At 42.4% G+C, this 21,680-nt stretch overlaps 1 protein-coding gene across 2 annotated transcripts in view; it reads left to right on the top strand.

Annotated features, from left to right (window-relative positions):
* BRINP2 (BMP/retinoic acid inducible neural specific 2) overlaps nucleotides 1-21,680 on the top strand; it is a 361,798-nt gene that overhangs the window by 318,060 nt on the left and 22,058 nt on the right. For both annotated transcript variants that reach the window (XM_056532001.1, XM_056532002.1), the window contains exons 5-7: nucleotides 3,188-3,293; nucleotides 7,307-7,543; nucleotides 17,688-17,910. In XM_056532001.1, coding sequence (XP_056387976.1) covers nucleotides 3,188-3,293; nucleotides 7,307-7,543; nucleotides 17,688-17,910 — 566 coding nt within the window. The remainder of the gene's footprint in view (nucleotides 1-3,187; nucleotides 3,294-7,306; nucleotides 7,544-17,687; nucleotides 17,911-21,680) is intronic.

Raw genomic sequence — 21,680 nt, 5'->3', positions numbered from 1 at the left:
AATCTGCACAAAGAATGAACATGTTCTTTCTTTGCACGGAACAATTTCAGAATCGGAATTGTCCGCAGCAGAAATTCCGCATTGTGAATGGGTCTCGCAGAAACCCATTCACACTAATGTTAATGGCACACTGCGGAATTCCGTCTGTGGAATTCCACAGGAATTACTTAGTGTGAACTTACCCTTAGGGTCTATAGAGTAACTATGGAACAACGAAAGACATACTGTACATTGACGTATAGAGTAACCATGAGTCTATGTACAATGGCCTATAGAGTAACTATGAGTCTATGTAAAATGACCGCTAGAGTGACTACGGGTCTGTAGAGTAATATAGGTCAATGTAAGACATCCTGTGCAATGATTTATAGTGTAACTATGAGTCTATGTACATTAACCAATAGAGTAACTAAGAGTATATAGAGTAACTATAGGTCAAAATAAGCATCCTGTACAATGTCCAATACAGTAACTATTTGTGTCTATGTACAATGACCAATAGAGTGACTAAGGGTATTTAGCGTAACTATGAGTCCAAGTAATGCATCCTATACAACACAGTGGGCCTCATTTACTAACAGTGTAGTGTAGTTCTTTTGTTTTTTTTTGTGGGTTTTTCTTTCCAGCATGTATTTTTCCATTGTATTTACTATTGTATCTTGTATTTGGAGATTTTTCCCTACGTTTTGCTCTTTTTGAGCTGTCGGGTTTTTCAGAGCTAAAATCCACCACATTTTATGTGGAAATGTTAGTAAATCTGTGAGTTTCTTTAAAAAATGTAGGTTTTTGAAGACATCCCCCTTTTCCCTGATGGCCACACCCCTTTGTAGATTTTAATGAGTAAAGTGGAGAGTTAGTAGGGTTTTTTGCATTTTTGGAGGGAAATTCTGTCCCACAGCACATGAAACACAAAAACCCTACAAAATCTACTCACAAAAGCTTTAGTAAATGAGGCCCAGTAACTATGGGTCTATATTTACCAACATTATAAAAACAAAACCAGGATATTTAGGAATAATCCCCCAAGCCCAACATGCTCACACCCTATTGCTAGAATGAATTACACACAATGAGAGAGATTAGAGACGGTCTAAATTTGTTTAGTTGAGACTTTAGTTGAGTTGTTTAGTTGAGACTTTTATGAGACTGTTGATTTAGACTGTTGCTCTTTTATAGTGGTCTATAATAGAGCACAAAATGCAGTGGTCATTAATTTATCAACTGCAACTTGTTACGCCGAGCGCTCCGGGTCCCCGTTCTTCCCCGGAGCGCTCGCCTCATTCTCGTTGCTGCAGCGCCCCGGTCAGATCCACTGACCGGGTGCGCTGCGGTACCGCCTCCAGCCGGGATGCGATTCGCGATGCGGGTGGCGCCCGCTCGCGATGCGCACCCCGGTCCCCGTACCTGACTCGCTCTCCGTCGGTCCTGTCCCGGCGCGCGCGGCTCCGCTCCCTAGGGCGCGCGCGCGCCGGGTCTCTGCGATTTAAAGGGCCAGTGCACCAATGTTGGTGCCTGGCCCAATCTTCCCAATTACCAATTAGTGTGATCACCTGTGCACTTCCCTATATTACCTCACTTCCCCTGCACTCCCTTGCCGGATCTTGTTGCCTTAGTGCCTAGTGAAAGCGTTCCCTTGTCTGTTCCTAGCCCGTGTTCCTGACCTCCTGCCGTTGCCCCTGACTACGATCCTTGCTGCCTGCCTCGACCTTCTGCTACGTCCGACCTTGCTTCTGCCTACTCCCTTGTACCTCGCCTATCTTCAGTATCTTCAGCAGTCAGAGAGGTGAGCCGTTGCTAGTGGATACGACCTGGTCACTACCGCCGCAGCAAGACCATCCCGCTTTGCGGCGGGCTCTGGTGAAAACCTGTAGTGGCTTAGAACCGGTCCACTAGCGCGGTCCTCGCCAATCCCTCTCTGGCACAGAGGATCCACCTCCTGCCAGCCGGCATCGTGACACAACTTTTCCTGAAAAGTCGCAAAAAAGATGCATCGACGCAAACTAAGCCGAAACCTCAGACCATGACAACCCAGGCGCTAATACAATCTAAATGGGTGACGGGAAGCCCATATGCCAAATTTATGAAACAGCGTGTTACTTTTGATAAATTTTTCACACGGTAGACCAAAACTTAACAAATTTTAATGTCTAAACTACTGTGGAGAATAGATCAGGAGGATTAATTTCCCCCAGTATATGCTATAATCCACACCATACTGCACAAGGTCAGGATTCACCATCAACATGAGGTCTGAGCTGAGCGGGCATGACCAGCTATACCAGTATAATAGATCAGGTTATACGGTTACACAGAAACTTCCCCAAACAACTAACAGGACAAAAACATAATAGCAGGATGACTCCTGCTACTTGTCACACTAAGACAGTAATCTGCCTTTAACCATAACATTGTTGCAGTCGATAACAAACAAAAAAGTTGAGAATCTATCATTTCAAGTAGCCCCACACTCCTGGTGAATGTCAGATTGCCCGCCCCAACTTGTACCTAAATACGTGATCCCCCCAAGGGGTCTTTGTGAAACGCATTTACCTTGTATGATTGTTTTGAATATCAACATATTTTGTTTACCATGAATTTTTCAGTAGGTTAGCATTCAGAAAAATAAAATCCTTAACTAAAAATATGACCATGTGATTGATGGGAACATAGCCACGCAGTTACAGCGCGGATTGTGTCAACATTTTGAAAGGCCGCAACGAATTCCTATAATTCTTCTCAGCTGTGACCTCTTAAAAGCATGCCATGTTTCACCTTTTGTATCACGGGGGTATTGTTGTGCGCTGTTATTTTGTGACATTTGGTAATTATTACTATTGAGAGGTGGACCGCTGTGCCCTCAGAATGGGAAGGGGGGGGGGGAGAATTTTTTGTATTTTTTTTAGTATGTAGAAAATAATAGCTAGCTATTAAAAGGCATCATAGCACAACAATCTGAAAATGAATAGGAAATTAGTCATTTATTTTCCACGGCTTTGATTTATCTATTGGGAAAAGCATACATAATTTGCGCTCAGGTCAAAGCAATGTCAGCCACTGGCACAAGACAAGCAAAACAGTTTTGGGATTTGGATAATAAAACATAGCACTGATGTCCTTAACAGTGGGAAAAAAAAACTAATTGAATTTTTATAATTGTCAGCTTGTAACGCTATGTCCGTTTATATAGGTAACCGAGACGAGAACCGGTCCCCTCGGCTGCAGTAACTACGACAACCTGGACTCTGTCAGTTCCGTTTTAGTGATGGGTCCTGAGAGCAAAGTGCAGCTTCTGGGTAAGAATAACATTTTATTGGCTTCTAAATTATCCGTGTTACTTAACTGATAGCAGCTGTCACCGGGGGAAGGATGGTTAGAATGAGAAGAGACTGGAAAGAAACAAAAAGTAAATAAAGAAAGAATAAATAAATAAAACGCCAAAGCGAATCTTTATGAAACTACACAATTTAGGTTTAATTACTGACCACGGCTCAGCTGATTTACCATTCTATGGATTACAAAGGGGGAGATTTATCAAAGTGGCCCAGTTGCCCAGAGCAACCAATCAGATCGCTTCTTTAATTTTTCACAGGCCTCTTTAAAAAAAATGAAAGAAGCGATCTGATAGGTTTCTATGGGCAACTGCACCACTTTTTCTCTGCAGAGGTTTTGATAAATCTCCCCCCAAATGTGTACAGAAGGTATCCAAGATGCATGGTCTTCAACAGTGTTTCCCAACCAGTGTGCATCCAGCTGTTGCAAAATGACAACTCCCAGCATATCTGGAATTGTAGTTTTGGAACAGCTGGAGGAACTAGTAGTCAGAATTTTGAATAACATTGTAATAAATTAGACAGTGCTTACAGTACATGTAAAAGGATTACTAAACCCTTTAAAGGGGTACTCTGCTGCCCTGTCACGGTCACGCCCCCTCCCATAGGCTTGCATTGAGGGAGCGTGGTGAGTTAGCACGGGACCCCCACAATATGACATCTTATCCCCTATCCTTTGGATAGGGGATAAGATGTCTAGGGGTGGAGTACCCCTTTAAAGGGGTACTCTGGAGGGGGAAAAAAAAGTTGGGGCCAGAAAGTTATGTGAATTAAAAGTAGAACGATCATGCAGGACAAATTATCCCCCCCCCCCCACGATCCCCTACATGGCACCCAGGCAGTCCAAAGGAACTGTAGCTGACATGCCAACTCCATGTATCTCTATGGGAGAGCCGGAGATACCCGAGCACTTTATCTCTGGCTTTCCCATAGAGATACGTGGAGGAGGTGTGTTGGCCACCACATCATACAAGAGTCATGTTCCTGGGGTCGGACCCCCTGCCATCAGACACTCATCCCCTATCCTTTGGATAGGTGATAAGTTGTCCAGCATGATAGTACTTATCACCTACTATATAAGCCAGAGGAAGTTGTGTAGTTATTCCCAGTTTGATCACAGTTGCTCTCTGCTGCCACCTCCGTCCATGTCAGGAACTGTTTGGAGTAGGAGAGGTTTGCTATGGGGATTTGCTGCTACTCTGGACAGTTCCTGAGATGGACAGAGGTGTCAGCAGAGAGCACTGTGTTCAGACTGGAAATAACGTAAATAATTCTGAGCAGCCCTGAACATGCAAGGTAACCATGTATTAAAAGGACACAGTCTGGTAAGAATATGCAGTTCATCCCATAGGAGTGTGCACTAGTTCACCAGCTTCCATTCCTCCAATACAGTTCATTAAATGTCTTGTCCGCTTTGATCCTATGGCTTACTGAACATCCAATTTTCTGCTCATTATAAGAAGTCCAGTAGACACTAATGGAGTCCGCATTATAAATGCATCATCCTATAATTACTAACCTAATGATATTTGTACATGACTCTTTACATTGGATTTTACTATTACTTTCACACGATCTTATAGTACTTTCTGGTATACAGAGGGTCTATATGCCAACCTCCTATTGACAAAAGCATAGAAAATCCCGAAACCGCAGGCCTGGGCCATTTTTCATAAATGTTACCAGGGGTCATATCTATACATGATCATGTAAGCAGATTCCATTATAAAACCTTGGCTGAAATCAATACCAGGATATCCAGCAATATAATTACTGCCAGACTACAGAGTGATGTACAAAATGGAAAGTGTGCAACAGAATTCCATGTAATGAGATTCTATGAACATAAGAATGTGCTGGGGAAGATGATGTTTTATGAGAGTTGACATGGAGATATATCAGGAGTTTCCTAATAAAATTCAGGTGCAGGTAAATGAAAATTTAGTAACACGAGGGAATAAAAGTCCAGTTCTTGTAATGAGTTAGTTGGGCAGTCAGTATTGGGTATTATTCACACAGTCATATTATGGCTCCATCCTTGGCTAAGGCTTCTTAACATTCCCCTGACACTAACTAAGCCTGGTTGTGTGAATACAGCTCAGTGACAACCTATCGAAAGATAGTAGAAAGCCTTGTGATCAACCTTACATTAAAGGAGAAGTATTGTGAAGAAAAATGTATCCCCTACCCAATAGATAAGGGGTTAAGTGTCTGATCACAGGGGGTCCGACCACTAGGACCCACTGCCATTTCTTCCACTGGACCCCAGCTTTCCCAGGGAACGGAGTGTGTTGACCTCAGCACCAAGCAGCGGCTGACATGCCCCCTCCAGAAAAATGTATCCCCTACCCAATAGATTAGGAGTTAAGTGTCTGATCACAGGGGTCCGACCACTAGGACCCACTGCAATTTCTTCCACTGGACCCCAGCTTTCCCAGGGAACGGAGTGTGCTGACCTCAGCACCAAGCAGCAGCTGACATGCCCCCTCCAGAAAAATGTATCCCCTACCCAATAAATAAGGGGTTAAGTGTCTGATCGCAGGGGGTCCGACCACTAGGGCCCACTGCCATTTCTTCCACGGGACACCAGCTTTCCCAGGGAACGGAGTGTGTTGACCTCAGCACCAAGCAGCGGCTGACATGCCCCCTCCATGCCCCCCAGCGGCGAGACTCCCGCGATCAGGCATCTTATCCCCTATCCTTTGGATAGGGGAAAAGATGTGTAAGCACCGGAGAACCCCTTTAAAGGAGTTATTTAGGAATAGAAAAACACAGCTGACTTCTTTCAAAAACAGCACCACCCCTATCCACAGGTTGTTTGTGGTATTACAACTTTGCTCCAATTATTTAAATATAACTGAGCTGCAATACCACACACAACCGCAGTACCCCTTCAATTTAACAAATAAAAGGAAAATGGTGCAAAAAAAAAAAGCACTTAAGCATATTCACTACCTGTTATCAATAACCCACATCGTGTATTGTGCATTTTCCTTTTTAAAAGGGACCTGCTATAGCAATGTAGCAGTTTCAAAACTACAACTCCCAGCATGCCTGGACAGCCAAAGGCTGTCCGGGCATGCTGGGAGTTGTAGTTATACAACAGTTTGAGGCGCACTGGTTGGAAAACACTGTGCTAGAGACATTTTTATACCGAACCAAAAACAAAAATGTAATGTTTGCAAGTTAGGACCTCTCTTGTGAGACAGAGAACAAATTGTGTTTTCAAGATACAAGACTTCCTAAAAAATTCATGAAAGCCTCAGACTTTTTGCATTGCTACCCATGCCTGCAATCACAAGGTCCGGCGCTGCAATGACTAAGCCTTAAATCAGTCACAGCACAACACCCTCAAAACTTTCGGAGGTTATTTTATACCGGCGCACTCCGACACCGGGCACTCGGCAATAGGCACGGCACAATTCAGTTCTGTCAGAGAGAGCTGCTGGCAGGCGAGCGCAGACCTGACGTGAATGCACAACGCTTTCCAATTTATTGTATGCACGGACGTGTTTACCAATAAAATTCTCGTAAGTTTTTGCATTTATTATTTATACCTAAAATAGAAGCAAGGATATATTCCCAGGGTTGCTTTGTTAGATCAGACATTGACGTTCAAGCTGCAGTAATTAAACTGGATTTTCTGGGCCACGGCCAATCCGCGACGAGCTGGCAGGTTCTCCATTGCTCTGGTATGTCGACAGAAATAGGTGCAAAGAGTGCACCTGGATTTAATAGGTGATTCCCATAAATAATAGTTACAGTACCTGCTAATTAGCAATGGCCGGGGGACCGGCTTCTACCTCTATTCCGAGAATTGCCGGAATAATATCAGCAGGGTTTATATGGAGATGAATGCCCCATCTGCCATGTAGAGATAAATGCACCCACGCTGATATGTATACCTTTAAGACATCTAAAAAATTCATTGTCTCTGTATCTCGGTACTAATTGGGAATACGTGTTTCTATCCCCAGGGTTACAGGCGCTGCTTCCTCAGTACTTGCGAGTTAGATTTGTCAGAGCTGCACTGTCCTACATTTCATGCAACTCCCAGGGATGGATGGAGTGCCAGGGAGGAGAGTGTTGGTGCAACTGTGACGCTACCTATCCCCAATGCAATTGCCCGGCGGAAGACATCCACATACTGGAGAAAAGCCTAACTCAGACCCGGGACCAGGCCAATGGGCAGAGCAAAGAGTTCGAGGAATCTGGTAAGTTGCATAAATAAAACTAGTCACTTCATATCTAAATAGTGTGCATAGAGTAATTGCTATAATGGGACAAAGGGTTCAAGGAAATCTGTCATCAGTCTCACCTGCACTAACCTATTGGGTCAGACAGGTGGTCCAGGTGACACTGATGATAACCATACTTACCTGATCCTGTTCCGTGCTCTGGTTCTCCCGCTATTTTCCTCTGTTGTTTTCGCTCCGGGACCGACTTGGAACATGAGTGGAGCTGCCTGATCTCACCGCTGCTAGCTGCTAGACCCAGCAGAGAGGCAGCAGCAGTGACATCAGGAAGCTCCGCCCGATGTTTCAAGTCGGCCCCGGAACGAAAACAACGGAGGGAGAGAACCAAAGCACGGAATTGGACCAGGTAAGTATAGTTGTCACCAGTGTCACCTGTATTTACAGGTGTGGGCAGGTGACACGGATGACAGATTTTTTTAAGGGCTCATTCACACTATGGAATTTCTTCCTGGAATATTCCGGGGGTGGAGATTCCCTCTAGAGGGGGCATCGGCAAAAGAAGCCAGTGCTAGGACTGCTTGGAAATACACCTTCTCAATAGACAACAATGCATTTCAGAGCGTATTCTGCATTGTTGCGGCGAAGTCTGGGGTCCGGAATTTTTGGGAAATTCCATAGTGTGAATGGTGCAGCAGAATTCCATTGAGAACAATGGGAGGCTGCTGCTCCATATTTTCCAAGCGGAATTCTGGAGCAGAATTCCACTTGGAAAATATGGCAAAATATCAGGTTTTGTGACTGAACCTAAAACCGTAGTATACTACGGTATTAGGTCCGGTCACCAAACCGGATACGGGGCGGAAATAAGCCAACCGGAGTCACTGTTTGACTCCGGTGGGCTCATTAAAGTGAATGGATTTCAGCGCCGGTCCGGCTGGGGTACGGGATTGCCTGGTTTTCCCCCACCCAGCTGGATCCGGCAACCGTAGGCTGCAATCGTGGTGTGAATGCAGCCTAACTGATCTGTATCCTTCAAGAAAGACAATGGCCTAGCATTGAGCTAATGGCTCCCTGCATTGTCACTGGTATCAAATGAGCCAACAGATGTCATTGAAAGTGGCAGCCCCTCAAATTATTGATCCAAGTGTCCAGTGTCCAAAATTTTAGAAGGGGGCCTATTGAGAGACAGGGACAAATAGATCCTATTCAGCTACCCCCACATGGAGACAACATGGTATATAGGTTTAGGGACCCTTTGATACATTGTTAATACATCAGATGAGTCTCTAGACGGTAGCACATCAGCTCTATACAGATGATACTTATTTATAAGAGAACCTTTTATGACTATGCACCTTTATCTTCAAACAATTGCACTTGATAATTGATGAAAACAACCGAAAAAACGTTTCCATTTCTCTGATTCATTTTGCAAGTGTTTCAATTACTGTCATATTTATTTGGATAAACTTTATATATTCACCAAAGGGAATTATAATTCACACCACAACAGGCAAACATTAGATCCATCCTTTTATGCTCTTCCAGGGGATATTTTACAAACATCTAAAAAATATTGCGCTGTTTGATTAATATGCTCAACAGTAGAGTAGAGTAGAATACAGCATAGAATACAGCATAGGCCTCTTTGTGAGTCTGCCTCTCTATTTTTTACATACAAGGCAATGGTCCACTAGAGCATAAAATTGGAGACATATACCTTGATTTAAATTCACATTTAGAATTTGCTGTGCGAATTTGTTTGTATCAAAATATCAAACTTGTCAAAAGCAATGTATGTAACTGTACATACCAGGCTGGATAATTTCTCGGCACAGTGGGGGTGGCATTCGAATCTGGTAAATGTGAGCTCTAAATTGTTTGCGACAAAGCTTGGATTACAAAATTGAGTTTACAAATTTCCTGACAAGGGTCGGAAGTGGTGATTGGTTTGGGGACAACATTAAAATTGTCAGGCGGCATTTACTCTACGCCGCAGAGCAAGCAAAGGTACAGTTCTAAGGACCGCGGTATTAGCATTAATGAACATGAAAGTGGAATTAGGTAAAGGGATTATACTGAGCATATGAATCATTGCAGAATATTGTACATATTTATAATGGGTAATTAGTCCAAGAATGACAGAAAAATTACAACCTGTTAATTACAAAATTGGAGCTTATGTCTTGTCTTCTTGTCTGCTCAACCCGATGGATCATCTTTCCTGTTATCCATGACGTAAAGAAATAAAAGCTTATATTTAAATAAGGATCTCTTTAAATCAGGGCATAGACTAGATCTCTCGAAAACAAGTTCTTGGGCGCTACTGCACCACATAAATAACCTTCTAAACTCCCATTAAAGCAAATCAAAAGCTGATCAGTCCATTGATATAAATGGGCACCATATACAGTGGTCCCTCAACATACGATGGTAATCCATTCCAAATGGACCATCGTTTGTTGAAACCATCGTATGTTGAGGGATCCGTGTAATGTAAAGTATAGGACAGCGGTCCACAAGCTGCCGACCTCCAGATGTTGCAAAACTACAACACCCAGCATGCCCGGACAGCCAAGGGCTGTCCGGGCGTGCTGGAAGTTGTTGTTTTACAACATCTGGTGGTCTGCAGGTTGAAGACCACTGTTAGAGGAAGTTGTACTCACCTGTCCCTGCCGCTCCGGACCGTCACCGCTCGTCACCACTGCCCGGGATGTCGCCGTCCATCGCTATCGCCGTGTCCCCGACGCTCCGGCAAGGCCTCTGCTTTCCTGGCATCTGTGCTCTCCGTAGCCGCCATCACGTCGCTACGCACGCCGCTCCTATTGGATGACGGGACGGCGTGCGCAGCGACGTGATGACGTCAATGGAGAGCGCCGATGATGCAGGGGATCTTGAAGAGGACGTGCCGGAGCCCCGAGGACAGGTAAGTGAACGTCAGCGGACCACACGGGGCACCGTAAACGGCTATCCGGTGGCAGCTGAAGCAGTCTGCGCTGCCGGATAGCCGTTTATGCGATGGCCCCGACATACCAAAGCATTGCATCGCATGTTGAAATTATAGTATGTCGGGGCCATGGTAGGTCGAGGGGTCATTGTAATTAAGCAAACCTGTCATTTCAGAAAACCTTTATAGTCATAAGCTGTCATGTGTGTGTTTCTGTGAGAAATGACACTATTTCTGGATGTTATATAACCTGTATCTGGCACCAGGCTCTGTGTCTAAATTTCAGTTTTCCCAGAGCTAGTGGGTGTAGACTAGCTGCTATGATGGCTCCCATACAATGCACGCAAACAGAAGTGGGGATCCTACCACCTATATCTCTATAGCACACCCTTAGAAGCAAGAGCAGCACTGATGCCATTATAGAACCATAATAAGAAGTGAAAGTTGTAAATAAAGCACCAGCGTAATATAGTATAACACTTACTGCATGTTGCTGCATCCTCTGTGTCTCTCTGTCTGCCTCTATCTAGACACACCTCCCCCTTCTCCTCTCTCTTCTCCTCATAAACGTTTATGGGTGACATGTAACCTGATCCCTCGGTGAGATGATTTGTTTTAAGAGGATTCATAATGTTTGGCGATTGACGAAAGGCATGCGTTTGTGTGTGTGTGTGTGCGTGTGTGTGGGAGGGGGGGATTATAAGGGCATCATATTTGGAGGCATTTTTTTTTCTGGTAGAATATCTTACAAAGTTTCTTACATTTGTTTGAATTTATGCAAAGTTTGTTAAAAATGACAGTGACCATATGAATTCTCCTGTGTTGGCGCTCCAGGGATTTGGGACACTTCCTTCAAGGTTTCACCACAGATTATAGCTGATGGCTGGGGGTCCCAGGAGGAGGATGCTTTGTGATCATCTTTATTGTCAAAGGGCCAAAAAATCCCTTGTGTTAGCTCACAGGCGGGGATAGATTTAACCTGGAGTTTGTCCTTGAAATAAATCCTTCTAATAGAGAACTAAACAATTTAGGTTTGTGTTATTTTCTTTTCAACGTGTTTGCATAACGTCTGTGAGTCTCTCCGGGGATAACCTATCTCCAGCAGTGCTTCTCGCTGTTCAGTATAAGGGCCCAGAGCATCTGACAGGTTCCTCATTTAGCATCTGTCCCGTTAGTAATGTGGAAGTTGTTGCTAAGGAAACAGTAGCATGCTGGTGTGCTTCAAATTTCAGGGATGCCGAGGAGGCAGATGATAGCTACAGCTCCAGAAGGGCCTCGGACTAATTGACGTGTAGATGCTGTTTGGGACACTGCGGATAAAATGTTCTAAGTATCTAGAACTATTCTATTTCCTTTACATCTGAACATGTGATGAAGGCGACCAATCTATTTCATGGCGAAACTTATTTAAACAGTCGCTGGAGGACAATATACCTTGGCGGCCCCCAGGGTCCTCCTTTCAAAAGAAAAGTGAGAATTGCCTTATTACAGAATAACATCTCTGTGATGTTACCCTGAAGAGCAAAATACTTCTACAGAAATAGGATACGACCCTTTCTTGTGCCAGGATTATTATTGCAAGGAAACATCAGGGGAATAGATTACTATTAACCTTCTACTGTAATTATTGTGACCTTTATATCACAATATGGGAGGCTAGTCTATTAAACACATTTAAAAGTATTTATTTTCATCTAATTTTCCTATTTCACACACACTGGGGCAGGTTTCATGCCAGCCGAATGCTAAAATCTAGTTCTTCTCATCACCCCATACAAATAAACATTAAGTTCGGCCGAAAGTTCATGTATTCCGAAGAAGTAAAGAGATGTTAGCCATCTCTTCAAAAACTAAACGGTCAAGCGGTTGAGTCAGGAGGCCTCCATACAGATCAGATGGTCAACCGGTCCTGCTGAAATCAGACATTTTTTTTTTGTATTTGGGATCCTTTAGCCCATGCTATGATCAATCCATTGGCCCTGCTTGTCTAGAGATTTATTCCACAAGTTATTTCTTCCCCTAATATGTCCTGGATAAATTGTTGTGCCACTTGGTCACCACTTCTGTGGCTTTTTGCAAGTTCTAAGTTGAAGAAATATGACCATCAAATTGCCTTGGGCTGGTTGAGAAATAACTTCATCTATAATATAATGGATGGGCAGTCAAGTAGAAGCTGTATGTTATGGTAAACAATTGGTGACTGGTAAGAAGGATGTAGTAATGGTAGCATGACCGTGAACAAGGACATGATGTCCCAAACATGTAGGTGCTAATAATTTGTCATGTCTGTACCTGTATGACATGTTCTAATGGATTCTCAGTAATGACAAATTCAGGGACTGGATGTGCTGGACTTTTCTTCCACATTGTTCTGAATGCATGTTTGCCATAGAGTTAGCAATTTGGTCCATGCACCCAGTATGTGTAGTTGCCACAAATATCAAGGGAAGTTTTGAGCAGTTCTCTTCTTCTTTGACCTGCTCATTCAATGGGGCCAATGAGTGCTTTTCCTGTCTCTATGAATCCTGTATGTCATGTGGTCCAGGAAATCCCATGGGATCCACTAATACCAAAGCCTAGGACTAACTTCTACTATGAACCCAAAATACTATTTATGTGTATTTATTTTTGGTTTTATGGTTATTAACATTGGGTCATTTAGTTGGCAATGAGGATCTGTCCCATTTTGAAAAGTCAATGTCGTTTTTTTTATTTGTTAATCTCAATGGCGGTGACACATATGAGTGACACAAATGCTTAAAGCAATAGAAGAAGCCTTCTACAATGAAGAACTGTACAGAACGGTAAAACCCATCTTTTCAGGTCCTTGTTACTGCAGCTGAGCTGACCATTCCCTTTCATTAGACGATACAAAACTTTTCGTCTTTCTGTCATTATAACTCAGAGCAGCGAGAAAAGCCTGAGAATCCTCATAGTGAGATAACTAGTGTGTCAGTCTTGAGTCTGTTTGTTGGGGAGTGTCGAGTTCTTAAAAAGGAGACTGTCCCTTTTAAGAAAGAGCTTCACTTAGACAGTCTCTAAATCACTTTAGACACAGCCTTATGGTCTCTGTCTCCGTACATGCCATAAAGAACATGCTATAGATCAGTTATGCCTCAGGAATGGTACAGTATACTCCCCCAAAGCACTATGGGAGTTTAGATAAGCTGTTAGGAGTGGGTCTGATGACCAGCCTGTTGACTGCTTCCAAAATTTGTTAAAGCTTCTGTGGGATATGATGTAAATGGCGGCCATGACAATCTTGTAACCATATCTTATCTTAGTAGTGTAAAATATTTATAAACAAATTTACATTTTATATAGATCTTATCTATAGACAACTTTAAATGTTGCTTAAAGGGGTATTCCGGCCTGGACATCTTATCCCCTATCCAAAGGATAGGGGATAAGATGTCTGATAGTGGGGGGCCCGCCACTGGGACCCCCTGTGATCTCTGTGCAGAACCCGCTACTGCTCCAGTCTCTGAAACCTCTGTGTTTCCAGGACTGAAGATGTGACGGCCGTCAAGCCCCCTCCATAAACATGAATGGAGGGGGCGGGTTATGTGTTGCGGGCCCCCCGCGATCAGACATCTTATCTCCTATCCTTTGGTTAGGTAATAAGATGTCTATGGCTGGAATACCCCTTTAAAGGGTTACTCCGGTGGAAAACCTTTTTTTTTTTTTTTTTTTTTTTTTTTTTTAAATCAACTGGTGCCAAACAATTAACAAGATTTCTAAATTACTTCTATTCAAATATATTAATCCTTCCAATACTTATCAGCTGCTGTATAACACAGAGGAAGTTATTTTTTTAAATTTCTTTTCTGTCTGTCCACAGGGCTTTCTGCTGACACCTCTGTTCATGTCAGGACATAACTGGACAGTTCCTGACATGAACAGAGGTGTTAGCAGAGAGCACTGTGGACAGACAGAAGATAAATTAAAAAAGAAAAGAATGTCCTCTGTATTATACAGCAGCTCATAAGTACTGGAAGCATTAACATTTTTAAATAGAAGTAATGTACAAGTCTGTTTAACTTTCTGGCACTAGTTGATTAAAAAAAAAAAAAATTTCCACCGGAGAACCCCTCTAAATGGGAAATTTTCGGTAATGTCTTCCTCCATATTCTAGGCATTTTAGCGGTCCGAGTATGCTGGAAGTTGTAGTATTGCAAAACCTGAACACAGGGGTGAACACAGGAGTTTGTTGAGATATGTGAACACTGGGGTTGTCTTCACATCACACTCTCTGAAAGTAGTCTGCTCTTCCTCCTTTTCTCCTGTCTGCTTGGGACAAGCTTGTATTACTGTTCATTAGATTTATACCGGTTAGATAAGGCAACAGGAAAACTTTCACATTCACAGTAGTGTCTATCAGAACAGGCTCACTGCTGCCTTATCTAATGAGTCATAAATGTAATGAGTAGTAATAACAGCTACCCCCTTCACATTACTGGTATTGTTCAGAGCAGACCAGAGGGAGGGAGGGGGACACAGGGTGGGAGCAGACTGCTTTTACAGCCTATGACATAATGTTACAGCTACAGGGGAGAGAGCATAGCTGATAATGTTAGACCTGTATACTATGGTTAATAACATTATACAAGCAAGTTGGATTATTATACATTTTGACACCATACACAGATTGTTTCTTTCACCAGATAACCCCTTTAAAAAAAATTGCTTTGCATTCCCATATTCTGACCACTATAACTTTAAAAAAAAACATTTTTGATCTAGACTGACTTTTTTGAGTTTGTATAATATTTAATTTATGCCGTTGAACGTGTTGACATTTTTATTTTATTTGAAAAATGGGAAAAGGGGTGATTACTAGCTTTATAAGGGGAGGGGCTTTTGTTATATTTTTAGAAACATTTTTATTAACTTTTTTATACACTATATTAGCCCATTTAGAGGATGTTTATAAGCAATGATTAGATTCCTGATATAGAACTGTGTAATGCATAGCAGCTGGCACCTGCTGGTTATGGAACGGCTCAGCTTCTGAGCCCACTCCATACTAACTTGATGCCCAGCTGCTATACATGAACAAAAGATGGGATTCAAGTGGGTTACATGTAATTTGTATGTTAAACATAGTTTTGATGTCTCTTTTTTATTTTTTATGTCACTATTAATATTAAAAACAATATTGATAACTTTCATTTTTTATTCTGACACTAGGCAAAACTTCTCATCAGTCTCCTTTTTAGCATCACAGCATCACACCAGTATTTAGATAAGATAGGATCAGTCCAGTTAAAATAGGTGATGGTCAGACTCACCTCCGTCCCCCCCCCCCCCCCCTGCACATCATGTCCACACTAGAGATCCTATGGTCATGTGGCTATCGTAGAGCATATCTCTGAATACTGTTAGCATCTCAGGCATGATGGCTGCTCTCATTGTAACACAATAGAAGTAATTTCACATACTCACATAATAAAGAATTAAAGAGGTACTATGGTGGAAAACATTTTTTTTAGGTCTTTATAAGTCAACTGGTGCCAGAAAGTTAAACAGATTTGTAAATGACTTCAATTAAAAAATATTTACTCTTCCAGTACTTTTTAGCAGCTGTATGCTACCGAGGAAATTCTGTTCTTTTCAAATTTCCTTTTTGTCTTGTCCACATGGCTCTCTATTTACACCTCTGTCCGTGTCAGGAACTGTCCAGAGCAGCATAGGTTTTCTATGGGGATTTTCTCCTACTCTGGACAGTTCCTGATATGGACATCAGGTGCCAGCAGAGAGCACTGTGGACAAGACAAAAAAGAAAAAAAAACAACAGAATTTCCTCTGTAGCATACAGCTGCTAAAAAGTACAGGAAGGGTAAAGATTTTTTAATAGAAGTCATTTACAAATCTGTTTACCTTTCTTGCACCAGTTCATAAAAAAAAAAAAAAAAAATGTTTTCCACTAGAGTACCCCTTTAAAAAATAAAACTTAAATGTGAAATTAAAAACATATGCACTATATATATATATATATATATATATATATATATATATATATATATATATATATATACCTATACCATTAGTCAAAAAATAAATAAGGTGATACATTCCCTATCAATCCAATAGTTTGCTATTAAAATAATGGGAAGCGCTTCATATGGTAATGTATTATTATGGCCAATGCAGTAGTTGGAGGAAAACCTATGTTCAGTTTACAGCTCCAAATAAGTTCAGCTCACCTCTGGTAGCTTTGCTAAGAATACAACACTGCTCAATAGACCAATAGGGAAGCGAATGCAGAATAATGGTGGAAGTTTTCAGGCAGGCATTGAGCAGTATACTTTATTTAGGTGAGAAATCAACATGTTTCTGGGGCTGAGCTGTCCCCTTCTCGAAGATAATTTTATCGTATAAGAAGTGGAAAATGCCACTTAACGTCACGACCATGCCCCCTAGTGATGTACTGCCATGCCCCCTCTCATAGACATGAATGAAGTGGGCATGGTGTGACCTCACTAGGGGCGTGGCCGTGACATCATGTCCCTGTCTCTGAGGCAGCGCCCTGCACAGAATGCCGGCGGCTGCACCAGGATCGCGGGGGTCCCTAGCAGTGGGACCCCTGCAATCATACATCTTATCCCCTATCCTTTGGATAATGGATAAGATGAATAAAGCCGGAATACACCTTTAAAATATGACTTAAAAAAAGCATTACATTTAGTGAAAGAAGGGCCCAAAAGTTTCCAAAAAGTCTCAAAATCCTTGAAATGAGGCTCATAGCCGCAGGGTTTTAGCCTTTTTTTTTCAGCAGAGATGTTGTTGGGTTGCTCCTCCTGTAGGTTCTGTATTGCAGCAGCTGTGGTGACAGTGTGATGCTTCTCCTTAGAGAATAGGGACCCACTTAAAAGTCTTTTTGGTAAGCAAGTCACATAGCCGAAACTGTTTGGCAATAATAGATCACAATTTAGAAAAAATAATGTAAGCTTCATGGGGGAGATTTATCAAAACCTGTGCAGAGGAAGAGTGGTGCAGTTGCCCATAACAACCAATCAGATTGCTTCTTTCATTTTCCACAGGCCTCTTTAGAGGCCTGTGGAAAATGAAAGAAGCAATCTGATTGGTTGCTATGGGCAACTGCACCACTCTTTCTCTGCACAGGTTTTGATAAATCTCCCCCCATGTCTTTTGGAACAATTGCAGAATCATATATATTTGTTTAACATGTATCAATGATTTTTATTTTTACAGCAGAGTTCCGGGCTTTTCTGAAGAGTTTGCCCACAGACCGGTTCCTCAACATTTCAACTATTTCAAGACTTTGGAACTCAGACCTCCACCTCACCCGGCGCTATGAACAGTTAAGAGCGGGTATCAAGCAGCAACTGTCCAAGTCTCAACGCCAAATGCGACGTCTGATTAACCTGAACAAACACTGCCTCCGCCAGCCTCAGTTCACATTACTGCGGGAGAGGTTAGTATATACCAATCAATCTAATAGACATACCCACATAAACCCATAGAGTATATTTAGAGAAGTAGGCATGAGCTGTTCACATGCAAAAACTGACATGGTGCTGAGACGCTGTTGTAGGCAGAAATAATTTAAAGGAGAAGTCCATGCCCGATCAGTACAGAAAACCTTATCCCCTATCTGTAGTATAGGGGATAAGTTTTAGATCACGGGGGGTCTGAGCGCTGTGGGCCTCCGTGATCTTCTGTACGGAGCCCTGGCACAGAGTGGCGCATCACGACCCCCGTCTGAAGCAGGAACCGCCAAGCCCCCTTTATATATCTCTATGGGAAAGCTAAAGATAGCTGAAAGGCTCTCCCATAGAGATAAATGGAGGGGGTGTGGCACGCCACTCTGTGGGAGAGCTGGGGCTTCATTCAGACAATTGCAAGGGGCCACAGCGCTCGGACCCCCCGCAATCTAAAACTTATCTCCTATCTGCAGAACAGAGGATAAGATTTTCTTCACTGATCGGGCACGGGACTTCTTATTTAAGGCCCCTTTCACACTATGAAGAATCCTTGCAAAATATCCCTTTGGAATTCTGTGTTGATTCGGCCTTGCTACACACTGCTATGATCTCACTGGGTTTTGCTGTGCTCATTTCACATGGTGGAGTTTCCATAATTGTGCTTACATCATGGATCTAAACTCCATGGAAGAACACGTTAAATCTTCCAGTTAAATCTGCCAAAGAAGTCCCATTTGTTAATGGGGCGGTGCTTATGTTCATAAGAAATTGCTGTGGTCATGGGCACCGATTCTGGATAGGAATTCAGCAATGAAATCTTCTCAGTGTGTATGAGCCCTATGGGTTACAGCCACAGGCAAAAAATAATAATCAATATTTCCACAACAAAGCCCGCTGCAAAAAATCCACCCCAAATCATGCACATTTTGGGTAGATTTGTTGTAGATTTTGACTGCAAAAAATGTCTGCTTTGTTTTTTTATTTTGATTAAACTGTGTCAGCTTTGCTTATAGCAACCAATCACAGCTCAGCTTTCATTTTCCCAGAGCTCGCTAAGATATGTGTAATGCCTACGCTCCAATATCCAAAGGATAGGGGATAAGATGTGTGATCGCAGGGGTCCCGCTGCTGGGGACCCCGGCAATCTCAGTGCAGCCCTGGCATTCTGTGCTGGCTGCTGCCTCCGAGACAGGGACGTGATGTCACACCATGCCCCCTAGTAAAGTTCTTCCACGCCCCCTCCATTCATGTCGTGGGGCTGCACCGAGATCGTGGAGGTCCCCAGCATCGAGACCCCTGCAGTCATATATCTCATCCCCTATTCTTTGGATAGGGGATAAGATGTATAAAGCCGGAATACCCCATTAAGGTAAAATAACATTTTTCACCATGTCTGTCACCATGAGCATCTTCAGAAAAACATTTTTAATAGCGTCCCGTGCCACATGCCACTGGTGCTAAAGTAACCATAGAGGCGTGTGGCATTGCAAAGTAATCACGGCAACCCGGGCTGTAATCATGCCTACTCAGGCTTCATCAATAGCCTGGCCATGGCTGACGTCACAGTTCTGCTTCCTGAAACTTTTTACTAGCCCAAAAGCTGCTTCATGACCAAAGATATTGCTGCTTTGGGCCTGTGCAAGACTTCAGTGAAGAGCGGGGATGTACCCAGGCTGTCAATCCCAGTAGGTAGTGGTTACAGCCTGGAGTGCCGTGACTACTTCACGTTGCCAAGGACTACTTGACACTTTTAAAACGATCTTTCTGCACAGAAACCTTATTGTACCCTAAATACCACATTGCCGCCAGTTATATAGAGTAAAATCTGGTTACCGGTTTCCTTTAAATACATGCCAGTATGACATCAGATCTGCAGCAGATTTCACCCATTCCTAAGCAGGGGAAAATCAGCTGCAAAATATTGCGAAAATAAAATTCATATATTGGGCGGTGGATTCCACACTACACTGAACAAGGCCTAAATGTTTGGGATGCAGTTTCCATAGAGAGCTTCAAATCACCTACTTCACTTCACATAGCCATTGAGTTAAATGATAAAATTACAGCTACTTGCCGCTATTACTAGAATGTGCGAGTTCTTGAAAGTTAAAGAAGAATTCATTGACAAATCCATCTCTACTACATCTGCAAATGCGATACAGTTGAATTGTTTGTGCGCTGTATAAATATAGTCGATTTACCTCCGGACCTGTGTAAAATCACAACTCCTGTTATCGCAACGATTGCGGTAAATGATGAATGACTACATTTGGCAAAATTAGCTCTACTGCATCTATGGTCAGTTTGGACCCCCCGTAGTTCTATTGAACCATCGCTATGGAACCGGATAATAATCTTAATTCTGTTTCAGTAGAAGCACAAGGGATCTGGGAGTCGCGGCTGTAATAGAAGAACAAGAAAGCTTTCTTAGTATATTATTTCTAGAAAATGAGATTGCTCATTAGTGATTTACAGATAAGGTTACATTTCCATTCCCATAATGTTTTCCAGTAGGATAATTATAGCAGCCCCTTTACCTGTATTGTTAACCTCATCCATTGCTTTGGTTGTCGGTTGCACAGTATTAATGGTCTTGGCATACATAACATTTTATTACATTAAAGTACATGTTACATTTAAATTAAAAAAGTCATAATTAAAAGCAAATGAGGCAGAGATGCTACTATAGCACTTCTAATATAAACTGACCAGTAATAACTCAGCAAAGTGGAAACTGGCTAATCCAGGGCTTTTATTAATGGCCAGGGAGTCCCGGGTCCCATAAAGATGTTTCCTTACAGTAAATTAGATTTATACATTGTAGTGGGAGCACATCATTTGGGAGCGCGTTTTATCTACTTTATTTCAGTATGTTTCTAGGTCTCGCCGTTCTATAGCTCCTAATTTAAACTGAATGTACAAAATTGCACTTCAGATCCGAATGTACCCAAAGTGTAATTTATCAAGGGGGAATTTAAGGCAGACAGGGAAAAAAAATTATATTAACTTTTGAGACCTCTAGAAAGTCAGAATTTAATGTTAAGCAGCACTGGCACCTTCTTTTCATAGATGTTCATAGTATCAGGAGCGTAGCTGTAAGGTGGCGCTGGAGTAGCAATCATAATCAGCCCCTGATGCCTATCTGCCGCACATGAAGAGATCAGTATTATAAAGAATACCTGGAGGGTGGGGGGCGCTGTTACAGATTTTGTACAGATTTTATGTTTATCATTGTGGTTGACATCATCATTTAAATATTCCAAATGAAAAGGTATGTATTATATAGACTAATATATTGCTTAAAATGGTGGATGGGGGCCATATTACAGATCTTGCCTTGGAGCCTAAATGTTTTAAAGTGATAATCCAGTGAAAATGTTAAAAATAATTTAAGGGGTTATTTACCATAAGGTGATTTTAGTACTTACCTGGCAGACAGTAATGGACATGCTTAGGAAGGATCTGCGCTTGTCTTGGGGCTAAATGGCTATGTTGTGAGATTACCATAACATTGTAGCTAGCTTTTTGTGAACTGGTATTTCCTGCTTGAGTTTTCTTTTTTAGACTACAAATCCCACAATTCCATTTTCCTCCCTCCCACATATCAGCCACCCCACCCATTGAAACATAAATGAGCTGAATCCATCAAAAGACCTGTGGTTTTCAATCAGGGTGCCTACAGCTGTTGCATTAGTTGCAGATTGATCCCTCCACCCAATGAAGCAGACAGGCTCCCTGTCACCAGCTGACTAGTGAGTCA

Source organism: Hyla sarda, chromosome 7, assembly GCF_029499605.1.
Source record: "Hyla sarda isolate aHylSar1 chromosome 7, aHylSar1.hap1, whole genome shotgun sequence".
NCBI lineage: Eukaryota > Metazoa > Chordata > Amphibia > Anura > Hylidae > Hyla > Hyla sarda.
This window is presented reverse-complemented; position numbering and strand designations above follow the sequence as displayed.